Here is a 27,835-nt window from a genome sequence, read left to right as displayed (position 1 = left end):
TCCCAACGCCCTGGCGTGGGCCGTGTCCTTTTGAAGAATGAGAATGTTTCATTGAGCCTACGCCTCCTGAATGCGGGAAGGCCACGGGATGGTCCCAAGACTGTGCCAAGGCGTGCCAGGCCTCGGGTCCTTGAGAAGGAGCGAGGGCTCCAAGAACGGTGAGGTCGGAGCGGGCCGGGGCGATGGAGCGGGAGCGGCGTGGCGTGCTGGAGGGCCGGGAGGAACGGGGGTCGCCAGTCGAGGGGACTGCCTGCTAGTGTCCCCCGTGCCCCCCGTCACGGGCACGGCGCGGTGGGGTGGGGGAGCGGGGGGCGCGACACGGCGGTGCGCGGGGTCTCTCGGGGTCCAGGTCCAACGGGCCCCCAGCTCCGGCCCCCGCCTCGCCGCGCCTGGGTTTCTCTGCTGGGAAGCGGGTAGGGGCTTGGGCCCGCCTCCAGGGCGCCCCGCGTCCCCGCTGGCCGCCCCCCAGCCGCGCCCCCAGCGGGGCGGAGCTTGCGCCGGTCCCGCCCCTCCGCCCTCCGCCCTCCCGCCCGCGCGCCCCCGGCCCAGCTGCGGCGCGTGACGCGGGGCGCGCGGCTCCGTCGGCTACCGCGGGCGGGCGCGGGCGACGGGCACGGCGGGCGAGCGGGCGGTATGGCGGCGGCGGGGCCCGCGGCGGGGCCGACGGGGCCCGAGCCCATGCCGAGCTACGCGCAGCTAGTGCAGCGCGGCTGGGGCAGCGCGCTGGCGGCGGCGCGGGGCTGCACGGACTGCGGCTGGGGGCTGGCGCGTCGCGGCCTGGCTGAGCACGCGCACCTGGCGCCGCCCGAGCTGCTGCTGCTGGCGCTCGGCGCGCTGGGCTGGACCGCGCTGCGCTCCGCGGCCACTGCGCGCCTCTTTCGGGTCAGTGTAGCGGGGGGCCGGGACGAGGGGACCCCGGACTGGGGGAAGCCGGGACCGGGGACCTGGGGCCGCCGGCGCGTTCCTTTCTTCCAGTGCTGGCTGCTGCGGATGAAGGGGTCGCCGGAACGTGGGTGGGGGCCTCGGGCTGGAGAGGCCCAGGACGTTGGAGCCCCAAGGATAAGGTCTCTCGGGCCGCCGCGCGCCCCCTTCAGACAGTGCGGCGTGGGGGAATCGGGTAGATGCGGGGGTGTGGCCGGGCTGGGGTGAGTCTGGGACATGGGGGGCCCGAGACAGGTGGGATGTTTGAGACGTGGGGGACCGAGGCACGGCCCTTTCCGGTAAGTTTGGGACCAGGGGGCCCCGCGCGGTGGATGGCTCCGGCCACCGCGCGCTCTTTCCGGCAGGGCCGAGCCAGACACTAAGAAGCCCAGGACAGGGAACGGGAGGGCTCGGCGCACCGCGGCCTGCGCCATGCGCCTCCCTGCCATGCGGGCTGCGCCCTGGTCCGGAGCGAGGTCCGCTGCCCGTTTTCTGCTGGGTCCGTGCGGCGGCGGGGCCGGCTTGCCCGCTGTAATCGGGAAGAGGCAGGAGCTGCCCGGTCGCTGCCTTGTGCCTATCTGGGGTCAGCGCCACCCTCCGACCAGGGATGGCAAGGGCCTGGGTGCTCTGGCCACGCCAGTGGTCGCTCCCTTGGAGGTGACATGGCCCGGGGCTTCAGGGTTGGACTGTGCTGCCTCCAAGAGGCGACAGCAGAATTCCCCAGTTTCTGCTGAGACCATCGCCCCTGCGAGACAGTGACCATGATGGTGACATTGGCGCCTGACCCCACTCACTTCCCTGGGGAGGGGTCGCTGTGGCAGGAGCTGGTTGGAAGGTGTTTGGGCCTTTAGCTTGGCCTGGACACCCCCGTGGACCAGCTGGTGTCACCCCGCCCGTCTGGCTGGAGGGTGCAGGGACAGTGTGCCCAGCGCCAACAAAGGGGCCTTTCTCTGCTGGCCGGGAAGAGGCTGGCCCTTGTGAGGTCGATGATGGGCTGTTGTCTGACTGCCACTCTCCCCACTCCCGTCCCCATATCACCCACATGGGGGAGAGACCCCAGCCACACCCCTGCTGTGGGAGGGGGAGACAAGGCTGTCCAGGGCCCCTCCCTGGGTCCGCAGTGGTCTTTATCCTGCTTGTTGCCCCTGCCTTCTTCCCAATTTCCAGCTGGGAAGCCCGAGACCCAGGAGGGCAAGCGGTCCCCCACCCCCGCGGGACAGGAGGATGTGGTGGCTGGTAGACTACCAGGGCGGAGCCCGGGGGCCCTCCCCAGCCCCTTGGGTGGGGTGCTCGCCCCATTTCGAGGCTCGCCCTTCCTCAGAAATGGGTGGAGGGGCTGCCGGGTGTTCCAAAGCTCATCTTGGCAGCAGCCTGGTTGCCAGGGGTTACCGGAGCCGGCTCCAGCTGTCTCCATGACAACTGCTGGGTGCTCTGGGCTCCGGCCCCCTCAGCCTCTGGGAAGGGGGTGGGACTTGTCCAGGGGTGGGGCTTGGCCGGGCAGCTCTGGAGCCGCGCCCCCCCACCCACCCACCCGCCGCACTCCCCAACCCCTGCCTTGGAGCCAGCAGCTTCCTCTGCACTCCCAATGCCCCCTCAGGGTCTCACCTCGCCTGTCACACCTTTTCCGCGTCCTGTCCCCTTTTTCTGCCTCCAGCCCCTCCTCCCCTTTCATCGCCCCCAAGTTCCCATGTCCCCGCCACCCCTTCCCCCCAGTCTCTTCCAGCCCTCTAGCCTCTCCAGATTCCCCCACTGAGGGGGCGGCTTCCTCACAAGTTCTTCCTCTCCCCTCTGTGTCGGTCCCATGGGGCTCTCTGTGTTTCCCAAGATGCCCCCATATAACCCCTCCATGTTCCCTTCAAGGGTCACCCCCACCAGCCCAACTCCCTTGGGCTGACGCATCCATCCGTCTCCCTCACTGTAAGCCCAAGTGTCCCCCTCCTGGCCCCCAGAGCCTTCCTGCTCCCCTCGGGGCCTCCCCCCTCACTCCCCTCCCAGCACCGCGGCGGCCGGACAGCTGGGCACTAAGTTTAGCCTTGGCAGGCGCCTGTGGGCTCTGTTTATGCTCCAGGTGGCTGTGGGCTTGGGGGACAGGCCTTCCCAGTGCTGCCCGGCCTGGGGAGTCCCTGGGCCTCAGTTTCCCCACCCCGAAGGAGGAGTCTCTGGCCCCCAGCACCAATGGCTGCCCGCCTGTCTTCTGCCCCATAGCCCCTGGGGAAGCGGTGCCGCCTCCAGCCCAGAGATGCCGCCAAGATGCCCGAGAGCGCTTGGAAGTTTCTCTTCTACCTGGGCAGCTGGAGCTACAGTGCCTACCTGCTGTTTGGCACCGACTACCCCTTCTTCCATGACCCACCATCTGTCTTCTACGGTAGGGGCCCTAAGGGGATGGCCGGGAGGGCTCTGCTTAAAACACAAAGACGCCAGGCTTGTGGTCCCAGCTACCCATGAGGCAGAAGCAGGAGGATCACTGGAGCCCAGGAGTTGGAGGCCAAGGGGAGCTATGAGCACGCCACTGCACTCCAGCCTGGACAACAGAGTGAGACCCTGTCTTGTATCAAAAAAGAAAAAGAGGGCCAGGCGCAGTGGCTCACGCCTGTAATCCCAGCACTTTGGGAGGCCAAGGTGGGTGGATCACGAGGTTAGGAGATCGAGACCATCCTGGCTAACACAGTGAAACCCCGTCTCTACTAAAAATACAAAAAATTAGCCGGGTGTAGTGGGCACCTGTAATCCCAGCTACTCGGGAGCTGAGGCAGGAGAATCGCTTGAACCTGGGAGGCAGAGGTTGCAGTGAGCCGAGTTCGCACCACTGCACTCCAGCCTGGGCAACAGAGCGAGACTCTGTATTAAAAAAGAAAAGAAAAAAAGAACAGTGTAAGGGGATGCTTATCAGAATCAGAGCTCCTATGGGTGTCTCAGAAGTTAAGCCAGCCCCAAGACAAAAGTGATCCCTGGGGACAGGAAAGGGGGTATCTGGCCGTGTTGGAGCTCAGGGAAGACATCCTGGAAGGACCCCTGTGTGGGTCCAGGCAGGCATTCCAGGTGTCGGTAACAGCACGTGCAAAGGCCCGGAGGCACTCACGTTGCATGGGGACAGGAGGAGGGTGGCTGCAGAGAGCTGAGGCAGCAGTTTGAGTTCTGTTCTGGATGTGGTTGTTTTTTTTTTTTTTTTTGAGATGGAGTCTCGCCGTGTCGCCCAGGCTAGAGTGCAGTGGCCCGATCTCGGCTCACTGTGAGCTCCGCCTCCTGGGGTCACACCATTCTCCTGCCTCAGCCTCCTGAGTAGCTGGGACCACAGGCGCCCGCCACCACGCCCAGCTAATTTTTTGTATTTTTAGTAGAGACGGGGTTTCACCGTGTTAGCCAGGATGGTCTCAATCTCCTGATCTCATGATCTGCCTGCCTCGGCCTCCCAAAGTGCTGGGATTACAGGTGTGAGCCACCGTGCCTGGCCTGAATGTGATGTTTTTAAGCACAGCATGGAGAGGATTGGGTTTTGTGGATGACAGAATGCTTCCTCTGGCTGCCCTGTGGAGGTGGGAGGGTCCCCTCAGCTTGCACCATCTTGGTGAGGAGATAAACATGATGAAGCCTGATGCGATGGCTCACGCCTGTTATCCCAGCACTTTGGGAGGCTGAGGCAGGTGGATCACTTGAGGTCAGGAGTTCAAGACCAGCATGGCCAACATGGTGAAACCCTGTCTGTACTAAAAATACAAAAATTAGCCAGGCATGGTGGCACGTGCCTGTAATCCCAGCTACTTGGGAGGCTGAGTCAGGAGAATCACTTGAACCCGGGAGGCGGAGGTTGCAGTGAGCCGCGATGGTGCCACTGCACTCCAGCCTGGGTGACAGAGCAAGACTTCATTTCCAAAAAAAAAACCACCATGATGAGAATGAGAAGTGGGCTGGGCGTGGTGGCTCACTGGCTCACACCTGTAATCCTAACACTTTGGGAGGCGGAGGTGGGAGGATTACTTGAGCACAGGAGTTCAAGAGCAGCCAGGGCAACATGGTAAGACCTCCATCTCTACAAAAAATTAGCCTGGTATGGTGGGGCACGTCTGTAGTACCAGCTACTTGGGAGGTTGAGGTGGGAGAATTGCTTGAACCTGGTAGGTGGAGGTTGCAGTGAGCTGAGGTCATGCCACTGCACTCCAGCCTGGGCAACAGAGCGAGACATTGCCTGGGGGTTGGGGGGGTGGAGGGGAAGATGATAAGAAGTGGCTGTGTCCAATTGATTGGAGTGGATGTGGCCTGAGCTCCGGGTGGGCTGGGCAGGGAGGTGACTGCAGCGCGCTCTGTGTGACCTGTCCTGGCAGAGAATGCAGGGCAGGGCCGGCATCGCCACTGGGCAGGCTGATGTAGGAAACCCCATCTGTGATGGGGCAGTGGGGGCTGCGGCTTCTCTGCCCTGCGAGGACCACCAGGGCTGTGGGCCGGGGACACACATGATAGCTGTTTCCTGCCATGTGATGGGAACAGCCTAGAGGGCTCCTGGTGGCACGGAGCCCAGAATGTACAGTGGATGTGCCACCCATGGGGCCACTTTTCCCATGTAACACACCTTGATCCCCTAGAGGGGAGGTGTTAGCTGTTGCTCAGTTTTCCTTCTAGACGGATGACCCATGATCGAACTCTCATAACTTTATTTTATTTCTTTTGAGATGGTCTCACTCTGTCACCCAGGCTGGAGTGCAATGGCACGATCTCGGCTCCCTGCAATCTCCACCTCCCAGGTTCAAGCGATTCTCCTACCTCAGCCTGCTAAGTAGCTGGGATTATAGGCACACGCCACCACACTCGGCTAATTTTTGTATTTTTAGTAGAGACGAGGTTTCACCATGTTGGCCAGGCTGGTCTCAAACTCCTGACCTCAGGTGATCCGCCCGCCTCAGCCTCCCAAAGTGTCAAGATTACAGGCATGAGCCACCACGCCTGGCCTCTCTTGACATTTTGGGCATGGACTTGCCTTTAGCTTCTTCTTTTTTTTTTTTTTCCAGACGGGGTCTTACCCTGTTGCTCAGGCTGGAGTACAGTGGCACGATCACGGCTCACTGCAGCCTGGACCTCCTGGGCTCAAGCAATCTTCCCACCTCAGCCTTCTGAGTAGCTGGGACCACAGGTGTGTGCCACCACCCCCAGTGAATTTTTTTGTGTTTTTTGGTAGAGATGGGGTCTCACTATGTTGGCCAGGCTGGTCTTGAACTCCTGGCCTCAAGCAGTCCTCCCACCTCAGCCTCCCAAAGTGGTGGGATTACAGGCATGAGCCACCTCGTCCAGCCTTAGTTGCTTTTTGTAAATGACACTCAAAAGTTAGCTGATTATTTCCATGTGCATTTATTGAGCGACTACTGTATACCACAGCTGAGACACAGCTAGTAATGGGTCAGAGAAAGCCCTGTGCCCTCATGAAGCTGGCCGTGTGGCAGGGGCGACAGACGGTGCAGTACGCAGTCTATCAACAGCAATAAGTGTGGATGAGAAAACTCGTGTGGAGAGAAGGGGCAGTGTGCTGTGTTGGGGAGGTGGGGAGGGGCAGTTTTTAGCAGGGACAGGGGTGGCCCCACTGAAGGGGACGGAGTGAGGGCCTGGAGGTGCCTGGAGCAGGCAGCAGAGGCAGGGACTGCTGTCCAGGCGAGTGGGGGCCATGCCATCGGCCTCGGAGGCCACGGTCAGGATTTGTTACTTATCTGTGGGCTGGGAGCAGAGGAGGGATGTCACCCTGGGTTGGGCATCTACCCCAGGGGTCCAGGAGGGGGCTGACAGCAGGAGCTGGAGCCTGAAGGGACTCCCACCAGGATTGAGCTTGAGGGGAGGGGATGGGAGCAAAGTGGCCAATTTTAGAAATGTTTAGAAGGCAGAGCTGATAGTATTTGCTGCCACCCTAGAGGTGCTGTGAAAGGAAGAGGGTGAGGATGGTGCTAGGGTCTTGTGAGATGGGGGCTTGTCAGGGAGACCACGATTCTGGATTCAGGGATGGAGACAAGGCAGGGGTGGCATTGAGTGTCCCAACAGCAGGTGGGATATGAGTATGAAGAGGTGGGACAGGCCAGGCGCGGTGGCTCACTCCTGGAATCCCAGTACTTTGGGAGGCCAAGGTGGGAGGATCACTTGAGCCCAGGAGTTCGAGACCAACCTTGGGAATATAGTGAGACGCCATCTCTACAAAAAATAAAAAAATAAAATTAGCTGGATATGGTGGCGCGTGCCTGTGGTCCCAGCTCCTGGGGAGGCTGAGGCAGGAGGCTGAGGCTGAGGCTTGAGCCCGGGAGGTCGAGGCTGCAGTGAGCCAAGATTGCACCACTACATTCCAGCCAGGGTGACAGAGCGAGGCCCTTTCTCAAAAAACGAGGGAGAGGAGATTTGAGACCTCTGAACTAAGCCAGGACTTCCCCCCTATCCTGTGGGGAGGTAAAGCTACAGGAGGGTTGGGGAGCCTCTGTTGGAAAGGTGGGCAACAGATTCAGCAAGGTGGCCCTGGGCAAAAGCTCGGGCTCACGTGTTTCTGGAGAGTCAGGATGGAGAGGATCAGGGCATTTCAGAGTTTCACACAATTTTCATTGAAATTCTGGAAGAGGGCTGAAGTAGGCCGGGTGCAGTGGCTCACACCTGTAATCCTAGCATTTTGGGAGGCTGAGGTGGGTGGATCACTTGAGGCCGGGAGTTCCAGACCAGCCTGGCCAACATGGTGAAACCCTGTCTCTACTAAAAATACAAAAATTAGCCAGGCGTGGGGATGCATGCCTGTAATTCCAGTTACTCGGCAGGCTGAGGCAAGAGAATCACTTGAACCTGGGAGGTAGAGGTTGCAGTGAGTCGAGATCACGCTACTGCACTCCAGCCTAGGCGACAGAGCAAGACTCTGTCTCAAAAAAAAAAAAAAAAAAAGAAATTCTGGAATAGGGGAGGGTTTTCTGTTTGTTTGTTGTTTGTTTTTTTGAGACGGAGTTTCGCTCTTGTTGCCCAGGCTGGAGTACAATGGCACGATCTTGGCTCACCACAGCCTCTGCCTCCTGGGTTCAAGCAATTCTCCTGCCTCAGCCTCCGGAGTAGCTGGGATCACAGGCATGCACTACCACACCCGGCTAATTTTGTATTTTTAGTAGAGACAGGATTTCACCATGTTGGTCAGGCCGGTCTTGAACTCCCGACTTCAGGTGATCTGCCTGCCTCGGCCTCCCAAAGTGCTGGGATTACAGGCATGAGCCACCGCACCTAGCCTGTTTTGGTTTTTTTTTTTAAGAGACAGGGTCTCACTCTGTCGCCCAGGCTGGAGTGCGGTGGTGTGATCTCAGCTCACTGGAACCTTTGCCTCCTGGGTTCAAGGGATTCTCCTGCCTCAGCCTCATGAGTAGCTGGGATTACAGGCACGAGCCACCACACCCAGCTAATTTTTTTTTTTTGAGATGGAGTCTCGCTCTGTCACCCAGGCTGGAGTGCGGTGGCACCATCTCAGCTCACTGCAACCTCCGCCTCCCAGGTTCAAGCGATTCTCCTGCCTCAGCCTCCCGAATAGCTGGGACTACAGGTGTGTATCACCATGTCTGGCTAATTTTAGTATTTTAGTAGAGCTGGGGTTTCACCACGTTGGCCAGGCTGGTCTTGAACTTCTGACCTCAAGTGATCCACCCACCTTGGCCTCCCAAAGTGGTGGGATTACAGGCGTGAGCCACCTCAGTTGGCCTCCATTTCTTATTGAGGTAAAATGTATGTAACTTGAAATTAGGCATTTTAGCCAATCGCAAAAAGACAAACACTATGTGATTCCACTTATATGAGGTTCCTACAGTCATCCCACTCATAGAGACAGAAAGTGGGATGGGGGGTGCCGGGGCTGGGGGAGGGGAATGGGGAGAGACTGTTTAATGGGGACAGAGGACTGTTCCATTGGGGAAGAAGGAGAATGTTCTGGAGATGGCTGCTGGTGATGGTTGCACAACAATGTGTACTTAACAAACGGCTTAGATGGTAAGTTTTTGCCATATAAATCTTACCACAATTTTTTTTTTTTTTTTTTTTTTGAGATGGAGTTTCACTCTTGCTGCCCAGGCTGGAGTGCAATGGTGTGATCTCGGCTCACCACAACCTCCGCCTCTCGGGTTTAAGTGATTCTCCTGCCTCAGCCTTCGAGTAGCTGGGATTACAGGCATGCGGCACCATGCCCAGCTAATTTTTGTATTTTTAGTACAGACAGGGTTTCGCCATGTTGGCCAGGCTGGTCTCCAACTCCTGACGTCAGGTGATCCACCTGCCTCCGCCTCCTGGCCAAAAATTAACCATTTTAAAGCGAACAGTTCATCAGCTTTTAGCCCATTCACAGTGTTGTTCAACCACCCCCTCTGTCTAGGTCTGGAGCATTATCATCCCCCACAAAAGGAAACCCCGTCCCATTAGCAGTCACTCGCCAGTCCTCTCCCCCAGCCCCTGGCAGCCACCAATCTACTTCCTGTCTCTGTAGATTTGCCTGTTCTGGGCATTTCAGATCACTGGAGTCTCATACTGTGTGACCTTTGTGTTTGGCTTCTCTTACTCAGCATCATGTTTTTGGGGTTCACCCACATTGTAGCATGGATCCGTGCTTCATTCTTTTTCATGGCTGCATAGTATTCCACTGTGTGGAGGTAACCTATCTATTCTTCATCCATCCACTGATGCACATTCGGGTTGTGTCTGCCTTTTGGTTGTGTGCTGCTGTGGACAGGGACACATGAGTATCTCTTTGAGTCCCCGTTTTCCATTGTCAGGCACACACCCTAGTGGACTTGCTGGGTCATGGTGACCGTTTGTGTGTACATGGCCATCAGGGCTGAGTGAGGAGAGTGGACAAACAGTCATGGGGGCCAGGGATCGCCGGAGAGATGTGGGCAGGAGACAACAGTGCCTGGACTGGGGTGGGGGTGGCATGGGCCAAAGAGGGGACCCTGGATGGGGGTCCTAGTGTAACTCGGCTGCAGAAGGGGTCAGGCCAAGATGAAAGTTGTCACAGAGGCGGTTCATGGGGCATCCGGAGGCAGCTGGGCTGCAGGGCAGGTCACCAAGGCAGGGGCCAGGAAGCCGCAGATGGAGGCTAGAGGGTCTGTCTTGGGGGTCTGCAGAAAGGGAGTGGCCAGAGAACAGGGAGCAACCCAGAGAGTTCCAGGTTGGTGTGGGCAGAGCACAGCATGGCTTCCCGCCTTTTTTTGTTGTTTGTTTGTTTGTTTTGTTTTGAGACAGGGTCTGGCTGTGTCTCCCAGGCTGGAGTGCAGTGGCAACATCTTAGTTCCTGCCACCACCTCTGCCTCCCTTTAGGACTCAAGTGATCCTCCCACCTCAGCCTCCCGAGTAGCTGGGACTACAGGTGTAAAACACCTCACCTGGCTAATATATATATATATTTTTTTTTGAGACGGAATCTTGCTGTGTCGCCCAGGCTGGAGTGCAGTGGCACGATCTCGGCTCACTGCAAGCTCCGCCTCCCGGGTTCACGCCACTCTGCTGCCTCAGCCTCCCGAGTAGGTGGGACCACAGGCGCCGGCCACCACACCCAGCTAATTTTTTGTATTTTTAGTAGAGACGGGGTTTCACTGTGTTAATAACCAGGATGGTCTTGATCTCCTGACCTTGTGATCCGCCCGCCTCGGCCTCCCAAAGTGCTGAGATTACAGGCGTGAGCCACTGCGCCCGGCCCCAGCTAATTTTTATATATATTTTTGCAGAGACAGTGTCTCACCATGTTGTCCAGGCTGGTCTCGAACTCCTGGACTCAAACAACTCTCCTGCCTCGGCCTCTCAAAATGCTGGGATTACAGGCGTGAGCCACCGTGCCCGTCCAGAGCATAGCCCTTGACTTTGGTGTCTGGCAGCCTCTGGGGATGTGGCTGAGGAGGAGGTGGACGTGGTGGGGTGGGCTGGTGTGTCACCCATCACCTGAGCGTGGTGGTCAGGTGCACCAGGAGGCAGGAGGAGGGGAAGGTGAGGCAGGACCCGCTTGGTGGGAGACCCTGCGCTTGGTGGCATGGTGTGCCCAGGCATGGCAAGACTCCGTGGGCAGCCGCCTCTGTCAGGGCCAGGGATTTGCAGGGAGTGGGCCCAGGACACCCGCAAGGCAGGGACCTGTTAAGACAAAGACAGGAAGAGGGCCGGGCACAGTGGCTCATGCCCGTAATCCCAGCACTTTGGGAGGCCGAGGCGGGCAGATCAACTGAGGTCAGGAGTTCAAGACCAGCCTGGCCAACATGATGAAACCCTGTCTCTACTGAAAAAAAAAAAAAATTAGCCAGGCATGGTGGTGGGTGCCTATAATCTCAGCTACTTGAGATGCTGAGGCAGGAGAATCACTTGAATCCCGGATATGGAGGTTGCAGTGAGCCGAGATCCCACCACTGCACTCCAGCCTGGGCTACAGAGCAAGACTCCATCTCAAAAAAAAAAAAAAAAAAAAAAAAAAACGAGAAGGGGTGCTGGGCTGGGTGAGGTGGCTCATGCCTGTAACCCCAGCACTTTGGGAGGCCAAGGCAGGAGGATTGCTTGAGCCCAGGAGTTCGAGTCCACCCTGGGCAACATGGCAACACAAAAATTAAAAAAGAAATAAATTATCCAGGCATGGTGATGGGTGCCTGTGGTCCCAGCTACTCAGGAGGCTGAGGTGGGAGGATCACTTGAGCCCAGGAGGTCGAGGCTGCAGTGAACTATGATCACACCACTGCACTCCAGCATGGGCCACAGAGCAAGACCAACTCTAAAACTATATATAAAAAATTTTAAATGTATATAATGATAATAATGTGTCTATATTAGTTCAGCATTTGTAGCAAATATGCCACTTAAAGCCAGGGAAGTGGAAATCTGTGGGTATGTTGGGGCAGAAGAAAGAAAGGAACTTTCTGTCCTATCTGCTCAATTTTCCTAGAAACCCAAAACTCTTCCTAAAATAAAAATCCCTGCTGGCCGGGCACGGTGGCTCACGCCTGTAATCCCAGCACTTTGGGAGGCCGAGGCGGGTAGATCACCTGAGATCAGGAGTTCAAGTCCAGTCTGTCCATCATGGCAAAAGCCCATCTCTACTAAAAATACAAAAAAATTAGCCGGGCGTGGTGTCCAGCGCCTGTAATCCCAGCTACTCTGGAGGCTGAGGCAGGAGAATTGCTTGAACCTGGGAGGTGGAGGTTGCAGTGAGCTGAGATCGTGCCGCTGCACTCCAGTCTGGTGACAGAACGAGACTCTGTCTCAAAAAAAAAAGACGGCTGGGCGGGGTGGCTCACGCCTGTAATCCCAGAACTTTGGGAGGCCAAGGCAGGTGAATCATGAGGTCAGGAGATCGAGACCATCCTGGGTAACACAGTGAAACCCCGTCTCTACTAAAAATACAAAAAATTAGCCGGGCTTGGTGGCATGCACCTGTAGTCCTAGCTACTCAGGAGGCTGAAGCAGGAGAATCGTTTGAACCCAGGATGTGGAGCTGAGATCACACCACTGCACTCCAGCCTGGGCGACAGAGGGAGACTCCGTCTCAAAAAAAAAAAAAAAAAAAAATAGAATTGGGAATGGAAAGCCAGCAATCAGACACGCATGATTACCTGGGTACTGGGAGGACACGTGTGGCTTGGAGGGTGTCACCGGGTCATGGAGGCGGTTGTCTAGAGGCTTCGCAGGGCCCTGACTGTGAGATTTGGCTCTCCCCAGACTGGACGCCGGGCATGGCAGTGCCACGGGACATTGCAGCCGCCTACCTGCTCCAGGGAAGCTTCTACGGCCACTCCATCTACGCTACGCTATACATGGACACCTGGCGCAAGGACTCGGTGGTCATGCTGCTCCACCACGTGGTCACTCTCATCCTCATCGTCTCCTCCTACGCTTTCCGGTAAGGACGGGATCGGGTGGCAGGGGGCCGAGGCACAGCCCACACAGAGTGCGGAGGCTGATGATGTTGCGGCGGGGCACAGAGGAGGCCGTGGAGGGGATCACATCAGGTCGGAGTGCTCAGGGTTCCAAGGTCAGAGTGCTCAGGGGTCCGACGAGGGGACAGACCAGAGGCAGGAAGGCTGAGGAGGGGATGTGGGCCTGGAGATTCCTGAGGGAGATTCCGCTGGGATGGGGTGAAACAGGCCCAGAGAGCCATAGCCACCCAACCCCACTCACCCACCCAGCTCTTCAGACGCTGCCCTTGACCAGCCAGGTCACACACCCAGGAGTTCCTGAGCACCTGCCACGCCCAAGCAATGGGGGCACGGCTGTGAACGCAGCTGACACACCCTGATATTCTAGAGCCAACCACAGCCATCAGTGAGCCTTTCAGATGGAGTCTGTCCAAACCTCACCAAGCTGTGTGCATAAAACCCACCCTGGCTTCAAAGCCTTCGCATGCAAACGAGTGAAAATATCTTATCCACCCTTTTATTTCTCTCTCTCTTTTTTTTTTGAGACAAGGTCTCGCTCTGTCACCCAGGCTGGAGTGCAGTGGCGTGACCATAGCTCACCGCAGCCTGGACCTCCTGGGCTCAAGTGATCCTCCCACCTCAGCTCCCCGAAGTGCGGGGATTACAGGTGTGGGCCACCACGCCTGGCCTTGTTATCTCGACTCCATATTGAAATGACAATATTTTGGATATACTGAATTAATTAGAATGCATTATTAAAATTAATATTACCTGTTCTTTTCTCTTTCTTGTTAAATGTGGCCGATAGAAACTTTAAAATGAAATACACTGCTCATATACTATTCCTACGGGACTAGCTGCTCTAGCTGCGATAATAGGGTAGCCACGCCCCACAAATATAGGGCAACAAAGAGGTGGCCCTTTCAACTTTAATTAGACTTAAATAAAACTCCAGGAGCAGTAGCTCATGCCTGTAGTCCCCCAGCTACTTAGGAGGCTGAGTCAGGAGGATTGCTTGAACCCAGAAGTTTGAGTTCAACCTAGGCAACGTAGGGAGACCCTGTCTCTAACAAATACATTTTTAGGCTGAGTGCGGTGGCTCACGCCTGTAATCCCAGCACTTTGCGAGGCCGAGGCGAGCAGATCACGAGGTCAGGAGATCGAGACCATCCTGGCTAACACAGTGAAACCGTGTCTCTACTAAAAATACAAAAAATTAGCTGGGCGTGGTGGTGGGGGCGCCTGTAGTCCCAGCTACTCAGGAGGCTGAGACAGGAGAATGGCATGAACCCGGGAGGCGGAGGTTGCAGTGAGCCGAGATCATGCCACTGCACTCCAGCCTGGGCGACAGAGCGAGACTCCGTCTCAAAAATAAACAAACACATACATAAATACATTTTAAAATTACTTTATCTTATTTATTTACTTACTTATTTTTTTGAGACAGAGTCTCGCTCTGTCGCCCAGGCTGGAGTGCAGTGCCATGACATTGGCTCACTGCAACCTCCGGCTCCCAGGTTCAAGCAATCCTCCCGCCTCGCCTCAGCCTCCCAAGTAGCTGGGATTACAGGGGTATGCCATCACACCGGCTAATTATTATATTTTTAGTAGAGATGGGGCTTCACCATGTTGGCCAGGCTGGACTCGAACTCCTGACCTCAAGTGATCCACCTGCCTCGGCCTCCCAAAGTGCTGGGATTACAGGTGTGAGCAACCACGTCTGGTTAGTTTAAAAAATAATTTTAAAAAGCCCCTATTCCATTCCTCAGCCACACAAGCCACAGTTCAAGGGCTCAGTGGCCACAAGTGGCTGGTGGCTCCCATGTTGGACAATACAGGTTTAGAACATTCCCATAGTTCTAGAAAGTTCTATCAGACAAGGCTCTCTAGAGGGCAGAATCAGATGATAGAACCAAAAAGGAAAGAAGGAACAGTTCATTTGAAGGTGATAAGAATTATGGAGAAAAGGCCAGGTGCAGTGGCTCATGCCTGTAATCCCAGCACTTTGGGAGGCCGAGGTGGGTGTATCACCTGAGGTCAGGAGTTTGAGAACAGCCTGGCCAACATGGTGAAACCCTGTGTCTGCTAAAAATAAAAAAATTAGCTGGGCATGGTGATGAGTGCCTGTAGTCCAAGCTACTCAAGAGGCTGAGGTGGGAGAATCGCTTGAACCCGGGAGGCAGAGGTGGCAGTGAGCCGAGGCATTCCACCCTGGTCAACAGAGTAAGGCCGTGTCTCCAAAAAAAAAACTGTGGCTGCAGGTGTTAGGTGTTAGTTGGTCTGGGGGTGACAGATGAGCAGATGAGCAGAGACTGAAAGGAGTGAAGGGAGGTGCTGAACGCCAGGCACTGGCATGCTGGGTCATGGGGACAGCACGTGCAAAGGACCTGTGGCAGGAGCCCAGGAGCTGTCAGGAGACAGAGCAAGGAACAGGGACTTGGTGAGAGACACTTCCCCACGTCCAGGGTGAATCCAGGACCCTCGGGCAGCGCATCTGTCAGATGGAGACTCTGTGGAAGGACAGGGGATGGCCTTCGGGCTTATTAAGATCCTAATGGGGCCGGGCACGGTGGCTCACACCTGTAATCCCAGCACTTCGGGAGGCCAAGGCGGGTGGGTCACATGAGGTTGGGAATTCGAGATCAGCAGGACCAACATGGTGAAACCCCGTCTCTACTAAAAATACAAAATTAACTGGGCGTGGTGGCGCATACCTGTAATGTCAGCTACTTGGGAAGGCTGAGGCAGGAGAATTGCTTGAACCCGGGAGGTGGAGGTTGCAGTGAGCTGAGATCGTGCCACTGCGCTCCAGCCTGGGCAACAAGAGCAAGACTCTGTCTCAAAAAAAAAAATTTAAAAAAAAAAAGGATCCTGATGGGCTGCGGCAGAGGCCTTTCCTGCAGCGATGGCCAGGCTGCACGTACAGATCTGGAAGTCTCATCATGGTGGTGGTGTCCAAAGTGAGGGACAAGCTCATGGAGGATCTGGACACAGAGTGCCCCAGGCCTGTGAGAGTCGGGGGTCATAGAGGGTCAGAGGTCACCAAGATGAGGAGGGGCCAGCAAGGAACTTCCAAGACCGGGCACAGTGGCTTGTGCCTGTAATCCCAGCAGTTTGGGAGGCCAAGGTGAGAAGATTGCTTGAGCCCAGGAGTTTGAGGCCATTCTGGGCAACATAGCAAGACCCAGTCTCTACTAAAAATTAAAAAAATTAGCCGGGTGTGGTGTTGCTTTCCTGTAGTCCCAGCTTCTCCAGGGGCTGAGGTGGGAGGATCACTTGAGCCTAGGAGTTTGAGGCTGCAGTGGGCCCGATCACACCACTGCACCCCAGCCTGGGCCACAGAGCAAGACCCTGTCTCAAAAGAAAAATAAACTTCCAGGGAGCTCCCTGGGCCACATGGGGACACTGAGGCAGGGAAGATGAGGGTCTGGTTGGGGGGTGCACGGCTAAGTGGGGGACGGTGAGGAAAGGGCATCCTGGGAAGTGGAGATGGGCAGGGCAGGCGAGCCAGGAAGGGTGGCTTTGAAGAGGCCCACGGGGAGCCTGAGGTGTAGCCCAGGGACTCTGCTGGGGGCCTTAGTGCAGAGTGGAGGTCCCCCAGTGTGAGCTGCCCTCTCCTCTCTGCCTGCTGCTCCCCCAGGTACCACAATGTGGGCATCCTTGTGCTCTTCCTGCACGATATCAGTGACGTGCAGCTTGAGTTTACCAAGCTCAACATTTACTTCAAGTCCCGCGGCGGCTCCTACCATCGGCTGCATGCCTTGGCAGCAGACTTGGGCTGCCTCAGCTTCGGCTTCAGCTGGTAAGTGGTAGGGAGTGCTGGGCAGGGAGGGAGGCGTGGCCTGGTGAGGTGGGTGTGTCCAGAAAAGGGGCGGGACCAGGCAGGGAAGGAGGCGGGGCCCAGTGAGGTGGGTGTGTGGCATGACAGGGGAGGGGCCTCATGATTTGGGTGGGACTGACGGGGCGGGGCTATACAGGAAAGGAGTAGGACAAGGGTGGGGCCAACTGAGCTAGGAGTGGGGCTGGGCAGAAAAGGATAAGCCAGGTGAGGTGGGTGGATCCAGGAAGGGGAGGGGCCTGGTGAGATAGGTTGGGCCAGGCATGGAAGGGGAAGAGCTAGACTAATACAGAGCAAGCCAGGGGTGGGGCCAAGCAGGGTTGGGGTAGGGCTAGGCAGAGAAAGAGGTAGGGCTTTGGTGTGGTGGGGAAGACCTGGCAGAGAAAGGGAGGCGCTGTGCAGGGAAGGAGGTGGGGGCTTGGTGAGGTGGGCGGGGCCTGGCAGACAAGGGGAGGGACTGGGCAGGGAAGGAGGTGGGGCCTTGGTGAGGTGGGTGGGGCCTGGCAGGAAAGGAGAGGGACTAGTCAGGGAAGGAGGTGGGGTTTGGTGAGGTAGGTGGGGCCTAGCAGAGAAGGGGAGGGACTGGGAAGGGGAGGGGGTGGGGCCTTGGCGAGGTGGGTGAGGCCTGGCAGGGAAGAGGGGGGCTGGGCAGGGAAGGATGTGGGGCCTTGGCGAGGTGGGCGGGGCATGGCAGGGGAGGGGAAGGACAGAGCAGTAGTAGAAACAGGTGGGCAGAGGTGGGCAAGGATGGGACAAGGGGGCAAGGGTGGGTCTAGGACGGGATAGGACAGGGACTGGGTAGGGCACCGTCCCCCTCCACCCACGGCCTCCTGACTCCTCCCACCGCAGGTTCTGGTTCCGCCTCTACTGGTTCCCGCTCAAGGTCCTGTATGCCACCAGTCACTGCAGTCTGCACACGGTGCCTGACATCCCCTTCTACTTCTTCTTCAATGCGCTCCTGCTGCTGCTCACCCTTATGAACCTCTACTGGTTCCTGGTGAGTCGGCCCCGGCTCTCCTCTGCAGTGGCGGTCCCGTCCTCGTCCCAATCCCTGTCCCCTCCTCAGGCAGTCCCGGGGAGGGGCATGTTAGGTGGCAGACAGCCTGTGTGGAGAGCCCGGGACAGGAGCACACGGCTGTCAGCAGGGCAGTGGCGTGGGGGGCTTTCTTCTCACTGGCACCTCCCCTCCCGTCTCGCAGTACATCGTGGCGTTTGCAGCCAAGGTGTTGACAGGCCAGGTGCACGAGCTGAAGGACCTGCGGGAGTATGACACAGCCGAGGCCCAGAGCCTGAAGCCCAGCAAAGCCGAGTGAGTGTGGAGGGGCCCGCGCCCCGCGTTCCATCCTTTAGTGTCACCCGTCCAAGCGTGTTCGTGGGCAGGCCCCCAAGACCCAGCAGCAGATGAGGCCGACGCGGATGCTGCCCCCCAAGCCTACTCCAAAACAGAGACTGCAATAAAGGCGTGAACGATGTGGCCAGTACCCTGAAGGACAGGACAGTGAGGAAGGGGAGGGAGAGGCTGGGGAGGGGCAGGCAGGGCGACAGGCAGGGTCTCAGCGGTAGGGACACTGAGGGCCAGGCCTAGTGGCTGGTGTGGCAGGAGTGGCGAGCCAGGGCCCCGTGGGTGGTGAGTAGTTGTTGGCCAGCCTGGATGACGACCTCTGACCCATGTCGCCACTGGAGCTGGTGGCAGTGGGGCTGGGGAGGAAGGAATGCCAAGGGCCGTAGAGAGAACCCAGGCTCCATCTGGGCCGAGACATCCTGGCCTCCGAGTCTGTCAGGGGAGCCCACTGCCCGGCCAAACAGGAGCTGGGGCTGGGAGCTCAGACTCAGTCCAGCCCAGGAGGGAGTCCTGGGGAAGGAGACAGCCCATGAGCCTCACCAGCCCTGGGTGACAGCCAGATGGTGTCCGAAGCCCCAGGCCTGGGGCAGGCAGGGGGTGTCTGGGCCAGGGATGAACAGAGGCCGAACTGGGTAACAAGCAGAGTCGGGGTATGCAGTGTCTCATAGGCAACGTGAGGAGTGTTTGAGCAGGAGCCGGGGCAGGAGGTTGTGGAAAGGCCCTGGAAGGTGCCGACCAGCCAGGCCCTCTGATTTGGCCAGTGGGGGCCATCAGTGACGTGGGAACGATGGTTTCAGGGAAGCAGTGGCTCAGAGCTCCGTGACGTTTTTTGGAACGGGAGGTGCGAGATGCAGACATTTAACACATCCGGGGCTGTAGCCAGGCAGAGGAGCGTCAGACCCCCCACCCTGTTTGGAAGGGAGAACCCATCAGATTCGCCTTGGGTGTAGATGAAACAGAAATAAAAGAATCAAAGACGACTCAAGACTTTTGGCTCGAGCTGGTATTGACTGAGATGGGATTGGGGCAGGGTCACATGGGTTCTGGCAGATGCGGCGTTAGGAGCCTCCTTTTGAGGGTGTTAGATTGCACTGTCCTTTGAGCATGAGTCAAGAATTCTTTTTTTTTTTTGAGACAGGGTCTCACTCTGTCGTCCAGGCTGGAGTGTGCAGTGGCACGATCTCGGCTCGCTGCAACCTCCGCCTCCCAGGCCCAGGAAGTGATCCTCCTGCCTCAGCCTCCCAAGTAGCTGGGCCCACAGGCATGCACCACCATGCTGTGCTAACTTTTGTATTTTTTGTAGAGCTGGGGTTTCCTCATGTTGCTCAGGCTGGTCTCAAACACCTGGGCTCAAGTGTTCCACATGCCTTAGCCTCCCAAAACTGCTGGGATTACAGGCATGAGCCACTGCAGCCGGCCTGAGTCGGGAATTCTCCAGAGATCAGCTAGGTCTCCCCAAGGAGTCTTCCAAAGGTGGCGATGGCTAAAGGGGGCACCAGTTTGGCCACATCTAGACACCAGGAAGGTCCTCTTGCTGTAGAACAGTGAGCTTATGGTGGGGACATCCTCGGAGGTGCAGAACTCAGAACAAGAGGAAGCCAGACCTCCCAGCCCCACCAGTGTCTGGCTCTGTCCCTGCTGAGGATGTCTCATCAGAACACAGGGTAAGAGCTGGCATGTCCTCTAGGACAGCAAAGCATGGACCCTCCACAGAAGTGCCAGAGAGTATCAGGGAACACCCTGCGATGATTGATCCCATAGGCACCACCAGCAGAATTTGATTCTCCAAGGACAGCCAGAGTTAGTGCAGTTGGGTATAAAACAGGATGGGATGAAGACGGTCAGGCTGAGAGACGTCTTCCAAAAGAGCCCGTGAGGATGCTCAGAAACTGTCAAGATCATGGGAAACAGGGAAAGACCGAGGAACAATCCAGGGTCAGAGGAGACCAAGGAGACAGATGCCACCTGCAGCATGGGCTCCTGGACCAGGAAAGGGACCTTCACCAAGAAGCTGGTGAATTCAAATCATGTGGAGAGTTTAGTTAATAGCAAAGCACCAGTGTTGGTTTCTTTAGCTGCAACCCATGTGCCATGGAAATGTAAGCTGTAATGTCAGGGGAGCTGGATGGAGGTGACAGGAGCTCCCTCTACTCCCTTTGTAGCATCTCTGTAAATCTAAAATTAATCTAAAATAAAAAAGTTTGGCCAGGCATGGTGGCTCACGTCTGTAATCCCAGCACTTTGGGAGGCCAAGGCAGGAGGATGGCTTGAGGCCAGGTGTTCAAGACCAGCCTGGGCAATATAGGGATATCCAGTTTCTACACACACACACACACACACCCCAATAAAAACAAAACAAAACAAAAAACAGCCATGTGTTGTGGCACACACCTATAGTCCCAGCTACTCAGGAGGCTGAGGTGGGAGGATCGCTTAAGCCAGGGAGCTGCAGTGAGCCGTGATCACACCACTATACTCCAGAGCAACAGAGCAAGACCCTGTCTCAAAACAAAGAAAAAAACCAAACCAAAACAAACAAAAAAGTTTATTTTAAAAACAGGTATGAGAGACCATCAAAAATGGCATTGAAGGCCAGGCGTGGTGGATCACGCCTGTAATCCCAGCACTTTGGGAGGCCAAGGCAGGTGGATCGCTTGAAGTCAGGAGTTGGAAACCAGCCTGGCTAACATGGTGAAACCCCATCTCTAGTAAAAATACAAAAAATTATCCAGGCATGATGGCGCACGCCTGCAATCCCAGCTACTCAGGAGGCTGAGGCAGGAGAATCGCTTGAACTCGGGAGGCAGAGGTTGCAGTGAAAAAAAGGCATTGAATGTTACTTTCCCAGGGTCTCTGTAACAAAAGGAACACAAACTTGTGACTTAAAAACCACAGGAACTTATTCTCTAATATTTCTGGATGACAGATGTTCAAAATCAAGGTCAGCTGGGCGGTGCTCCCTCTGGGAACTCTAGGCGAGGATCCCCTCCTTGCCTCTTTGGCTTCTGGTGGCTCCAGGCATTTCTTGTTTTGTGGCTGCATCGCTCCAGTCTCAGTCTCTGTCTTCCCAGGGCTTTCTCTTCTTCTTTTCCGTCTCTCTTCTCTCTCATAAGGACACTTATCATGGTGAAGCAGGTCAGGGTCACTGGTCTTGTTGTCTAAGGTGTTGTCGGAGCTTGTGGTCTCACGACCAAGAAAATTAAGGAACGTGGCCACAAAGGCCGAGGTTGGAGCAAAAGTTTAATAGAAGAAAGCTCTCCACAGCAGAGAGAGGATTCCAGGTGGATTACCGTTTTAACAGTTGAATCCAAAAGCTTCTTTTTCTTTTTTTTTTTTTTTTTTTTGAGACAGTGTCTTGCTCTGTCGCCCAGGCTGGAGTGCAGTGGTGTGATCTCAGCTCACTGCAACCTCCGCCTCCCAGGTTCAAGCAATTCTCCTGCCTCAGCCTCCTGAGTAGCTGGGACTACAGGCATGTGTCACCAGACCCAGCTAATTTTTGTATTTTTACAAATGGGGTTTCACCATGTTGGCCAGGCTGGTCTTGAACTCCTGACCTCAAGTGTTCCTCCTGCCTCAGCCTCCCAAAGTGTTGGGATTATAGGCGTGAGCCACTGCGCCCAGCCTGTTTCTGTTTCTTTCTTTTTTTTTTTTTTTTTAGAGACAGGGTCCCACTCTGTCGCCCACGCTGGAGTGCACTGGCTCAATCATAGTTCACTGCAGCCTCAACCTCCTGGGCTTAAGTGATCCTGCCGCCTCAGCCTCCCAAGTAGCTGGAACCACAGGCACCCACCATCATATCCAGCTAATTTTAAAGTGTTTTTGTAGAGACGAGATCTCACTGTATTACCCAGTTTGGTCTCAAACTGATGGCCTCAAGCAATCCTCCCACCTCAGCCTCCCAAAGTGCTGGCATTACAGGCATGAGCCACTTTGTCTGGTTCCAAAAATTCAATCGGGATTGGAACCCTTCAGAAAACCAAGACCGAGAACCACTTTTAGGTAACTCAGGAGGCATGAAGCAAATCAGAGAGCAATTAATTGGCTTGATCTCTTCCTCACCCCATCTCACCCCATTGCTGCTTCTTGAGCAGCCTCACCTCCAGGGTCCCCTCATCTGTACCCCTTCCCCTGAATTCCCTGTCCTCCTCATGGCCCTCAGGAGACCCCTGGTGATGTGGGTAGCCAGTACCCTTCTCTCCTACACTGACACCCGTAGCTTCCTTGTAGTCACTCCCATGTCCTTGTCATGACTCAGCCTCTCTGTCCAAAGTCCCCATTGCCCTCTCAGGGGCTGCCGGGACCAGCCATCTGTTGAGACACTCTCACCTCTCTCTGGATCTGGTGACCTGCACCCAGTGCTCCGTAAATCCCATTTTCACCTCTGCTGCACCTGCCACTGCCCCTGCCCCTGCAGCAGTTCTAAAGAACTGGGCTGGGCACAGTGACTCACACCTGTAATCCCAGCACTTTGGGAGGCCGAGGCTGGAGGATGGCTTGAGCCCAGGAGGTCAAGGCTGCAGTGAGCCATGACTGCACCACTGCACCCCAGCTGTGGTAACAGAGCAAGACCCTGTCTCAAAAAATAAAAACAGAAAACTGTGAACTTCAGCGCCTACGTCTGGCCCATGTAGGAGCATCTTCCCTCCTGAGGGTTCCTGGGCACCAGCTGTCCCCATCATCATCATCTCCTGCACCAACATGTCCCCAAGAAAGCAGAAGTGGCCGGGTGAGGACGTCCAGCTGCTGCTACAGTGGACAACAGTCCCTCTCTCTGAGGCTAGGGATGTTCACCCAGCTTGCCTATTCAAGGACATTTCAACCCAGGAGAGAACGTGCTCTCTGCTCTTCTCCACCACTGGCCTCATCAGCTTGTTTCCCTCCCTTGTAGCAGAATTCTTAGATCCTCCTGGGTCCTCCTCAAACCCAGCTGTGCCCCATCTTCCTCCCCCACATCCTGAAGACCACTCCTGTCCAGCTCCCATGTGGCTCTCTTGGTGCTAACCCCAGAGAGTCCCCTCCCCTTCTTCTTCTTTTTTTTTTTTTCCGAGACAGAGTCTCGCTCTGTCACCCAGGCTGGAGTAGAGTGGTGAGATCTCGGCTCACTGCAACCTCCGCCTTCCAGGTTCAAGCGATTCTCCTGCCTCAGCCTCCCGAGTAGCTGGGATTACAGGCGTGTACACCACACCTGGCTAATTGTTGTATTTTTTTTTAGTAGAGATGAGGTTTCACAATGTTGGCCCAGGCTCGTCTTGAACACCTGACCTCAGGTGATCCACCCATCTTGGCCTCCCAAAGTGCTAGGATTACAGGTATCAGCCACCATGCTTGGCCCCGGCTAATTTTTAAAATTTTTGTAGAGATGGGGTCTCACTGTTGCCCAGGCTGATCTCGAACTCCTAGGGTCAGGTGATCTGCCTGACTCAGCCTCCCAAAGTGCTGGGATTACAGGCGTGAGCCACTGCACCTGGCCCTTGAAGCCCTTTATTTACTCTGTACTCCTGCTCTGTCTCTCTGGCCTCCTGGCTGGCCTCCTTCTCTTCTGGGGCCCTTTCTCTGCCCACACTTAATCCACACCGACTCCCACATTTCTCTCCTAGCCACACAGCTCCCCTGAGTGCCATTCTCCATCTCCCATGTTTGACATTTCCAGCATCTTCTAAAATATCTCAAATCAGCCCCCAATTTCACCCCAGACTCCCTCTCTAGTGATAGACTAGTGTCAACACTAGTCTATCAGTGTTGACAGCAATTTGGGGCAAAACCCTTGCAAGACCCCAGGGGGCCCTGTCTCCTCTGTCTCCCTCTCCTCCTCATCTATGAAGAAACATCTAGAAAGTGCCTGCATCATCCTTCTCTCTCTGCACCCTCGCTCTGGCTCTTTTCACCACAGTGGTGGATAGAAGCCAAAAGGTGTCCATCAGAGTAAGGCCATCTCAGCCCGGCATGGTGGCTCACGCCCATAAATCCCAGCACTTTGAGAGGCTGAGGCGGATGGATCACCTGAGGTCAGGAGTTTGAGACCAACCTGGCCAACATGGTGAAATCCCATCTCTACTAAAAATATAAAAATTAGCCGGGCACGGTGCTCACGCCTGTAATCCCAGCACTTTGGAGGCTGAGGCGGGTGGATCACCTGAGGTCAGGAGTTCTAGACCAGCCTGGCCAACATGGTGAAACCCTGTGTCTGCTAAAAATAAAAAAATTAGCCGGGCGTGGTGGCAGGCGCCTGTAATCCCAGCTACTTGGGGGGCTGAGACAGGAGAATCACTTGAACCCAGGATGCAGAGGTTGCAGTGAGCCAAGATCGTGCCACCGCATTCCCGCCTGGGGGACAAGAGCAAGACTTTGTCTCAAAAAAAAAAAAAAAAAAAAAAAAAAAAAAAATTACCCCAGGCATGGTGTTGCATGCCTGTAGTCCCAGCTACTGGGGAGGCTGAGGCAGGAGAATCCCGTGAACCTGGGAGGCAGAGGTTGCAGTGAGCCAAGATTGCGCCACTGCACTCCAGCCTGGGCGACAGAGCGAGACTCCATCTCAAAAAAAAACAAAACAAGAAAAAAAGATAACAGAGAAAAGCTATCTCCCCCAAGGTGGATACACCCCCACCCACACCTCAAAAGGCAAATACTGACAGCTGTTTCTGAGTGGGTAGAGAACACTTTGAAGCTTTTGCAGAAAAAACAAACAAGAATCAGCAGGAAAGCTCTGATAAAAAGCCCCAGGGCGGGGGCACCCATCACCGAGGATGCTAAACTTTACCATTAGAGGAATCTATACTCTCTGTGGGAACTGAGTGGAGAAACTGACCTAAGACCTTAAAACCTTTAGCAAATACTAAAGACCATCCTGGAGGGCAGGAATGGAAAGCATGGGGACCCTCTGGAAAACACAGTGAGGGTGTGTCTTTGTTTCCCATAAGCCTTAGGGCAAACCCCCACCTTATACCAAAGGTGTCGATGCAGAAATGGAATCCCTGGAGTCATCCCAGAGCCAAAAGGGGAGAGTGTGTCACGGAGGTTTGTTTATGGGAAGAATCGAGAAGCCACAAGAGTGGATGAAGAAACACCACTCACGGTCTCAAGGATCACAGGCAAAATCAGAAGACAAGTGACAGATGGGAGGTCCAAGCAAGGCTTATCTCCTCTCAGATAAAGACCAACAGTCCTTGGATGGGGACAGCCAGTTGGCTGTGAAATGCACGCAGAGAAGCTGAGCTTCAGCCTAAGAGAAGAGCGAATTAAAGTGACAGAAGCCCTTTGGGAGGCGGAGGAGGGCTGACTGCTTGAGCCCAGGAGTTTGAGACCAGCCTGGACAACATAGCGACCTCACCTCTACAACATAGCCACCTCATCTCAACAAACAATAAAAAAGTTAGCTGGGGCCAGGGGCGGTGGCTCACGCCTGTAATCCCAGCACTCTGGGAGGCCAAGGTGGGCGGATCACCTGAGGTCAGGAGTTCAAGACTAGCTTGGGTGATATGGTGAAACCCTGTCTCTACTAAAAATACAAAAATTAGCTGGGTGTGGTGGCAGGTGCCACCACATTACTCAGGAGGCTGAGGCAGGAGAATCGCTTGAACTCAGTAGGCAGAGGTTCCAGTGAGCTGAGATTGTGCCACCACACTCCAGACTAGGCAACAGAGCAAGATTCTGTCTCAAAAAAAAAAAAAAAAAAAATTGCTGGGCGTGGTGGCGTGCCCCTGTAATCCCAGCTACTCTGGAGGCTCAGGTGGGAGGATCCATTGAGCCTTGGAGGTCGTGCCACAGCTCTAGCCTGGACCACAGAGTAAGACCAAAAAAAAAAAAAAAAGGAAAATAAAAGAACATGGAAGGGAAGTAGGTGGGGACAGCAGATGCCAGCCAGGGCCACTGGAGTCAAGGACTAGCCTTCGTGGGGTGGGTGGCAGAGGAGAGGAGGATGTGCAGGGTCCCACTGTGGAGGCGGTGGAGTTGTCAGGCCCAGGCCGGTACGTGGGTTTTGCCCTCCAGCGGCCTGAAGAGGCAGGGAGGAGGGGAAGAGGAAGGTTTAATTGGAGAGGGGGAAGCAAGGAGGAAGTGCCAGGGTGCCAGGAGGGACATACGTGCCTACGGGGCAGGTTGAAGGAGGGGCAGGGTGAAGGCGAGGAGGAAGCCACAAGGCGAGGCCCGGGCCTGGCCGGGTAAAAGGAGCCAGGGGGTGTGAAACGGCCAGAGAAGAAGCGGGAAAGAGGGCCAGGCGGCCGCGTGGGGCTCCCAGGCTAACCTGCGCCGGTTCTGACCCCCAGGAAGCCACTGAGGAACGGCCTGGTGAAGGACAAGCGCTTCTGAACCCCTCGGCCCCGCCCCCGTGGACCCGGCCCCACCCCGAATACCCCGGCCACGCTCCCCGTCCTTGGCCGCCCCTCCACCCCCTCCAACTCTGCTCCTCTAGGGCCGCTGCCACCTCCCCTGGGACCCCGCCCCCTCATCCTGCCTCCATTTCCCGGCCACGCCCCCCAGGACCCCTGCCCCTCCGGGGACACCGGCCCCGCCCTCAGCCCACTGGTCCCGGGCCGCCGCGGACCCTGCGCACTCTCTGGTCATCGCCTGGGAGGAAGATGCCACCGCCGCAGCAAGGTCCCTGCGGCCACCACCTCCTCCTCCTCCTGGCCCTGCTGCTGCCTTCGCTGCCCCCGACCCGCGCCCCCGTGCCCCCAGGCCCAGCCGCCGCCCTGCTCCAGGCTCTCGGACTGCGCGATGAGCCCCAGGGTGCCCCCAGGCTCCGGCCGGTTCCCCCGGTCATGTGGCGCCTGTTTCGACGCCGGGACCCCCAGGAGACCAGGTCTGGCTTGCGGCGGACGTCCCCAGGGGTCACCCTGCAACCGTGCCACGTGGAGGAGCTGGGGGTCGCCGGAAACATCGTGCGCCACATCCCGGACCGCGGTGAGTGGGGCTTTCGCTGGGGGCACTGGTCCTGGAGGCCAGACCTCGCAGCGCGAGCCTCGAGAGTGGCCCGGGGATGCCCGAGCGGCTCCGAGGGTCCCCACCCGCCCTGTCCAGGCTACTAGCAACTTCGGCCACCGCACCTCACCCTTTCCTCGTCATCTGCTGCACGCCGGGGACACATGTCAGGGGGTTCCCAAGACCAGTCCTTCTGCTTGATGCTGAAGCCCTGTCCCCACCCCATCCCCACCCCCACCTCTTGACACTAATGCCTTCCTGCAGATGCCATCCCCACACCCTAGCATGGCTTCCCCAGGGGCCCAGGTTCTGGCTCATGTCTCCCACTTCGGCCACCCCTCCTCCTATGCCCCCCGCCGAGGGCAGCCCACCCCCCCGCCGCACCCCGCAGGGCGCCTTCCTTGGAACTCATGCCCTGCCCCCACTCCATCAGCCCACCCCGCCGCTTCACACCCTTCCCACAGACGGTGCGCCCCGAGCCCCAGCGTTCACCTTCCTCCCTGTCCCTAACCGAGACCCCATGGGCAGGCCGGGGACGCAGCGCGAGCCGAGTCCCTGTCCCTACCTCCCCAGGTGCGCCCACCCGGGCCTCGGAGCCTGCCTCGGCCGCGGGGCATTGCCCTGAGTGGACAGTCGTCTTCGACCTGTCGGCTGTGGAACCCGCTGAGCGCCCGAGCCGGGCCCGCCTGGAGCTGCGTTTCGCGGCGGCGGCGGCGGCGGCCCCGGAGGGCGGCTGGGAGCTGAGCGTGGCGCAAGCGGGCCAGGGCGCGGGCGCGGACCCCGGGCCGGTGCTGCTCCGCCAGTTGGTGCCCACCCTGGGGCCGCCAGTGCGCGCGGAGCTGCTGGGCGCCGCTTGGGCTCGCAACGCCTCATGGCCGCGCAGCCTCCGCCTGGCGCTGGCGCTACGCCCCCGGGCCCCTGCCGCCTGCGCGCGCCTGGCCGAGGCCTCGCTGCTGCTGG

General features: G+C 57.0%; 1 protein-coding gene across 3 annotated transcripts; it reads left to right on the top strand.

The window, feature by feature from the left end:
- Nucleotides 1-134: 134 nt before the first annotated feature.
- Nucleotides 135-26,857, top strand: CERS1 (ceramide synthase 1). Of its 3 annotated transcripts, none has more exons than XM_055372213.2 (7): nucleotides 135-158; nucleotides 3,127-3,286; nucleotides 12,583-12,763; nucleotides 16,420-16,581; nucleotides 17,467-17,614; nucleotides 17,817-17,926; nucleotides 18,757-18,939. In XM_055372213.2, exons 2-7 carry the CDS (start codon nucleotides 3,172-3,174, stop codon nucleotides 18,836-18,838), a joined length of 798 nt encoding a protein of 265 aa, XP_055228188.1. In that variant the 5' UTR covers nucleotides 135-158; nucleotides 3,127-3,171; the 3' UTR covers nucleotides 18,839-18,939. The 3 variants fall into 3 exon arrangements, with proteins under 3 accessions (XP_055228188.1, XP_055228187.1, XP_030860112.1); XM_055372212.2 differs by lacking the exon at nucleotides 135-158 and adding an exon at nucleotides 517-882; XM_031004252.2 differs by lacking the exons at nucleotides 135-158; nucleotides 18,757-18,939 and adding exons at nucleotides 519-882; nucleotides 26,221-26,857.
- The last annotated feature ends 978 nt before the right edge of the window (nucleotides 26,858-27,835 follow it).

The sequence above is a fragment of the Gorilla gorilla genome, chromosome 20 (genome assembly GCF_029281585.2).
Source record: "Gorilla gorilla gorilla isolate KB3781 chromosome 20, NHGRI_mGorGor1-v2.1_pri, whole genome shotgun sequence".
NCBI classification, from domain to species: domain Eukaryota; kingdom Metazoa; phylum Chordata; class Mammalia; order Primates; family Hominidae; genus Gorilla; species Gorilla gorilla.
Note: the sequence above shows the minus strand (reverse complement) of the source record. Positions and strands in the feature narration are given on the sequence as shown.

Bases quoted from the DNA above. Each gene is read 5' to 3' on its own strand.
- CERS1 (XM_055372212.2), top strand. From the start codon at position 634: ATGGCGGCGGCGGGGCCCGCGGCGGGGCCGACGGGGCCCGAGCCCATG. The intron at 16,582-17,466 runs GTAAGTGGTAGG...CTCCCACCGCAG, and splicing joins CTCAGCTTCGGCTTCAGCTG to GTTCTGGTTCCGCCTCTACT. The intron at 17,927-18,756 runs GTGAGTGTGGAG...CGATGGTTTCAG, and splicing joins CTGAAGCCCAGCAAAGCCGA to GGAAGCAGTGGCTCAGAGCT.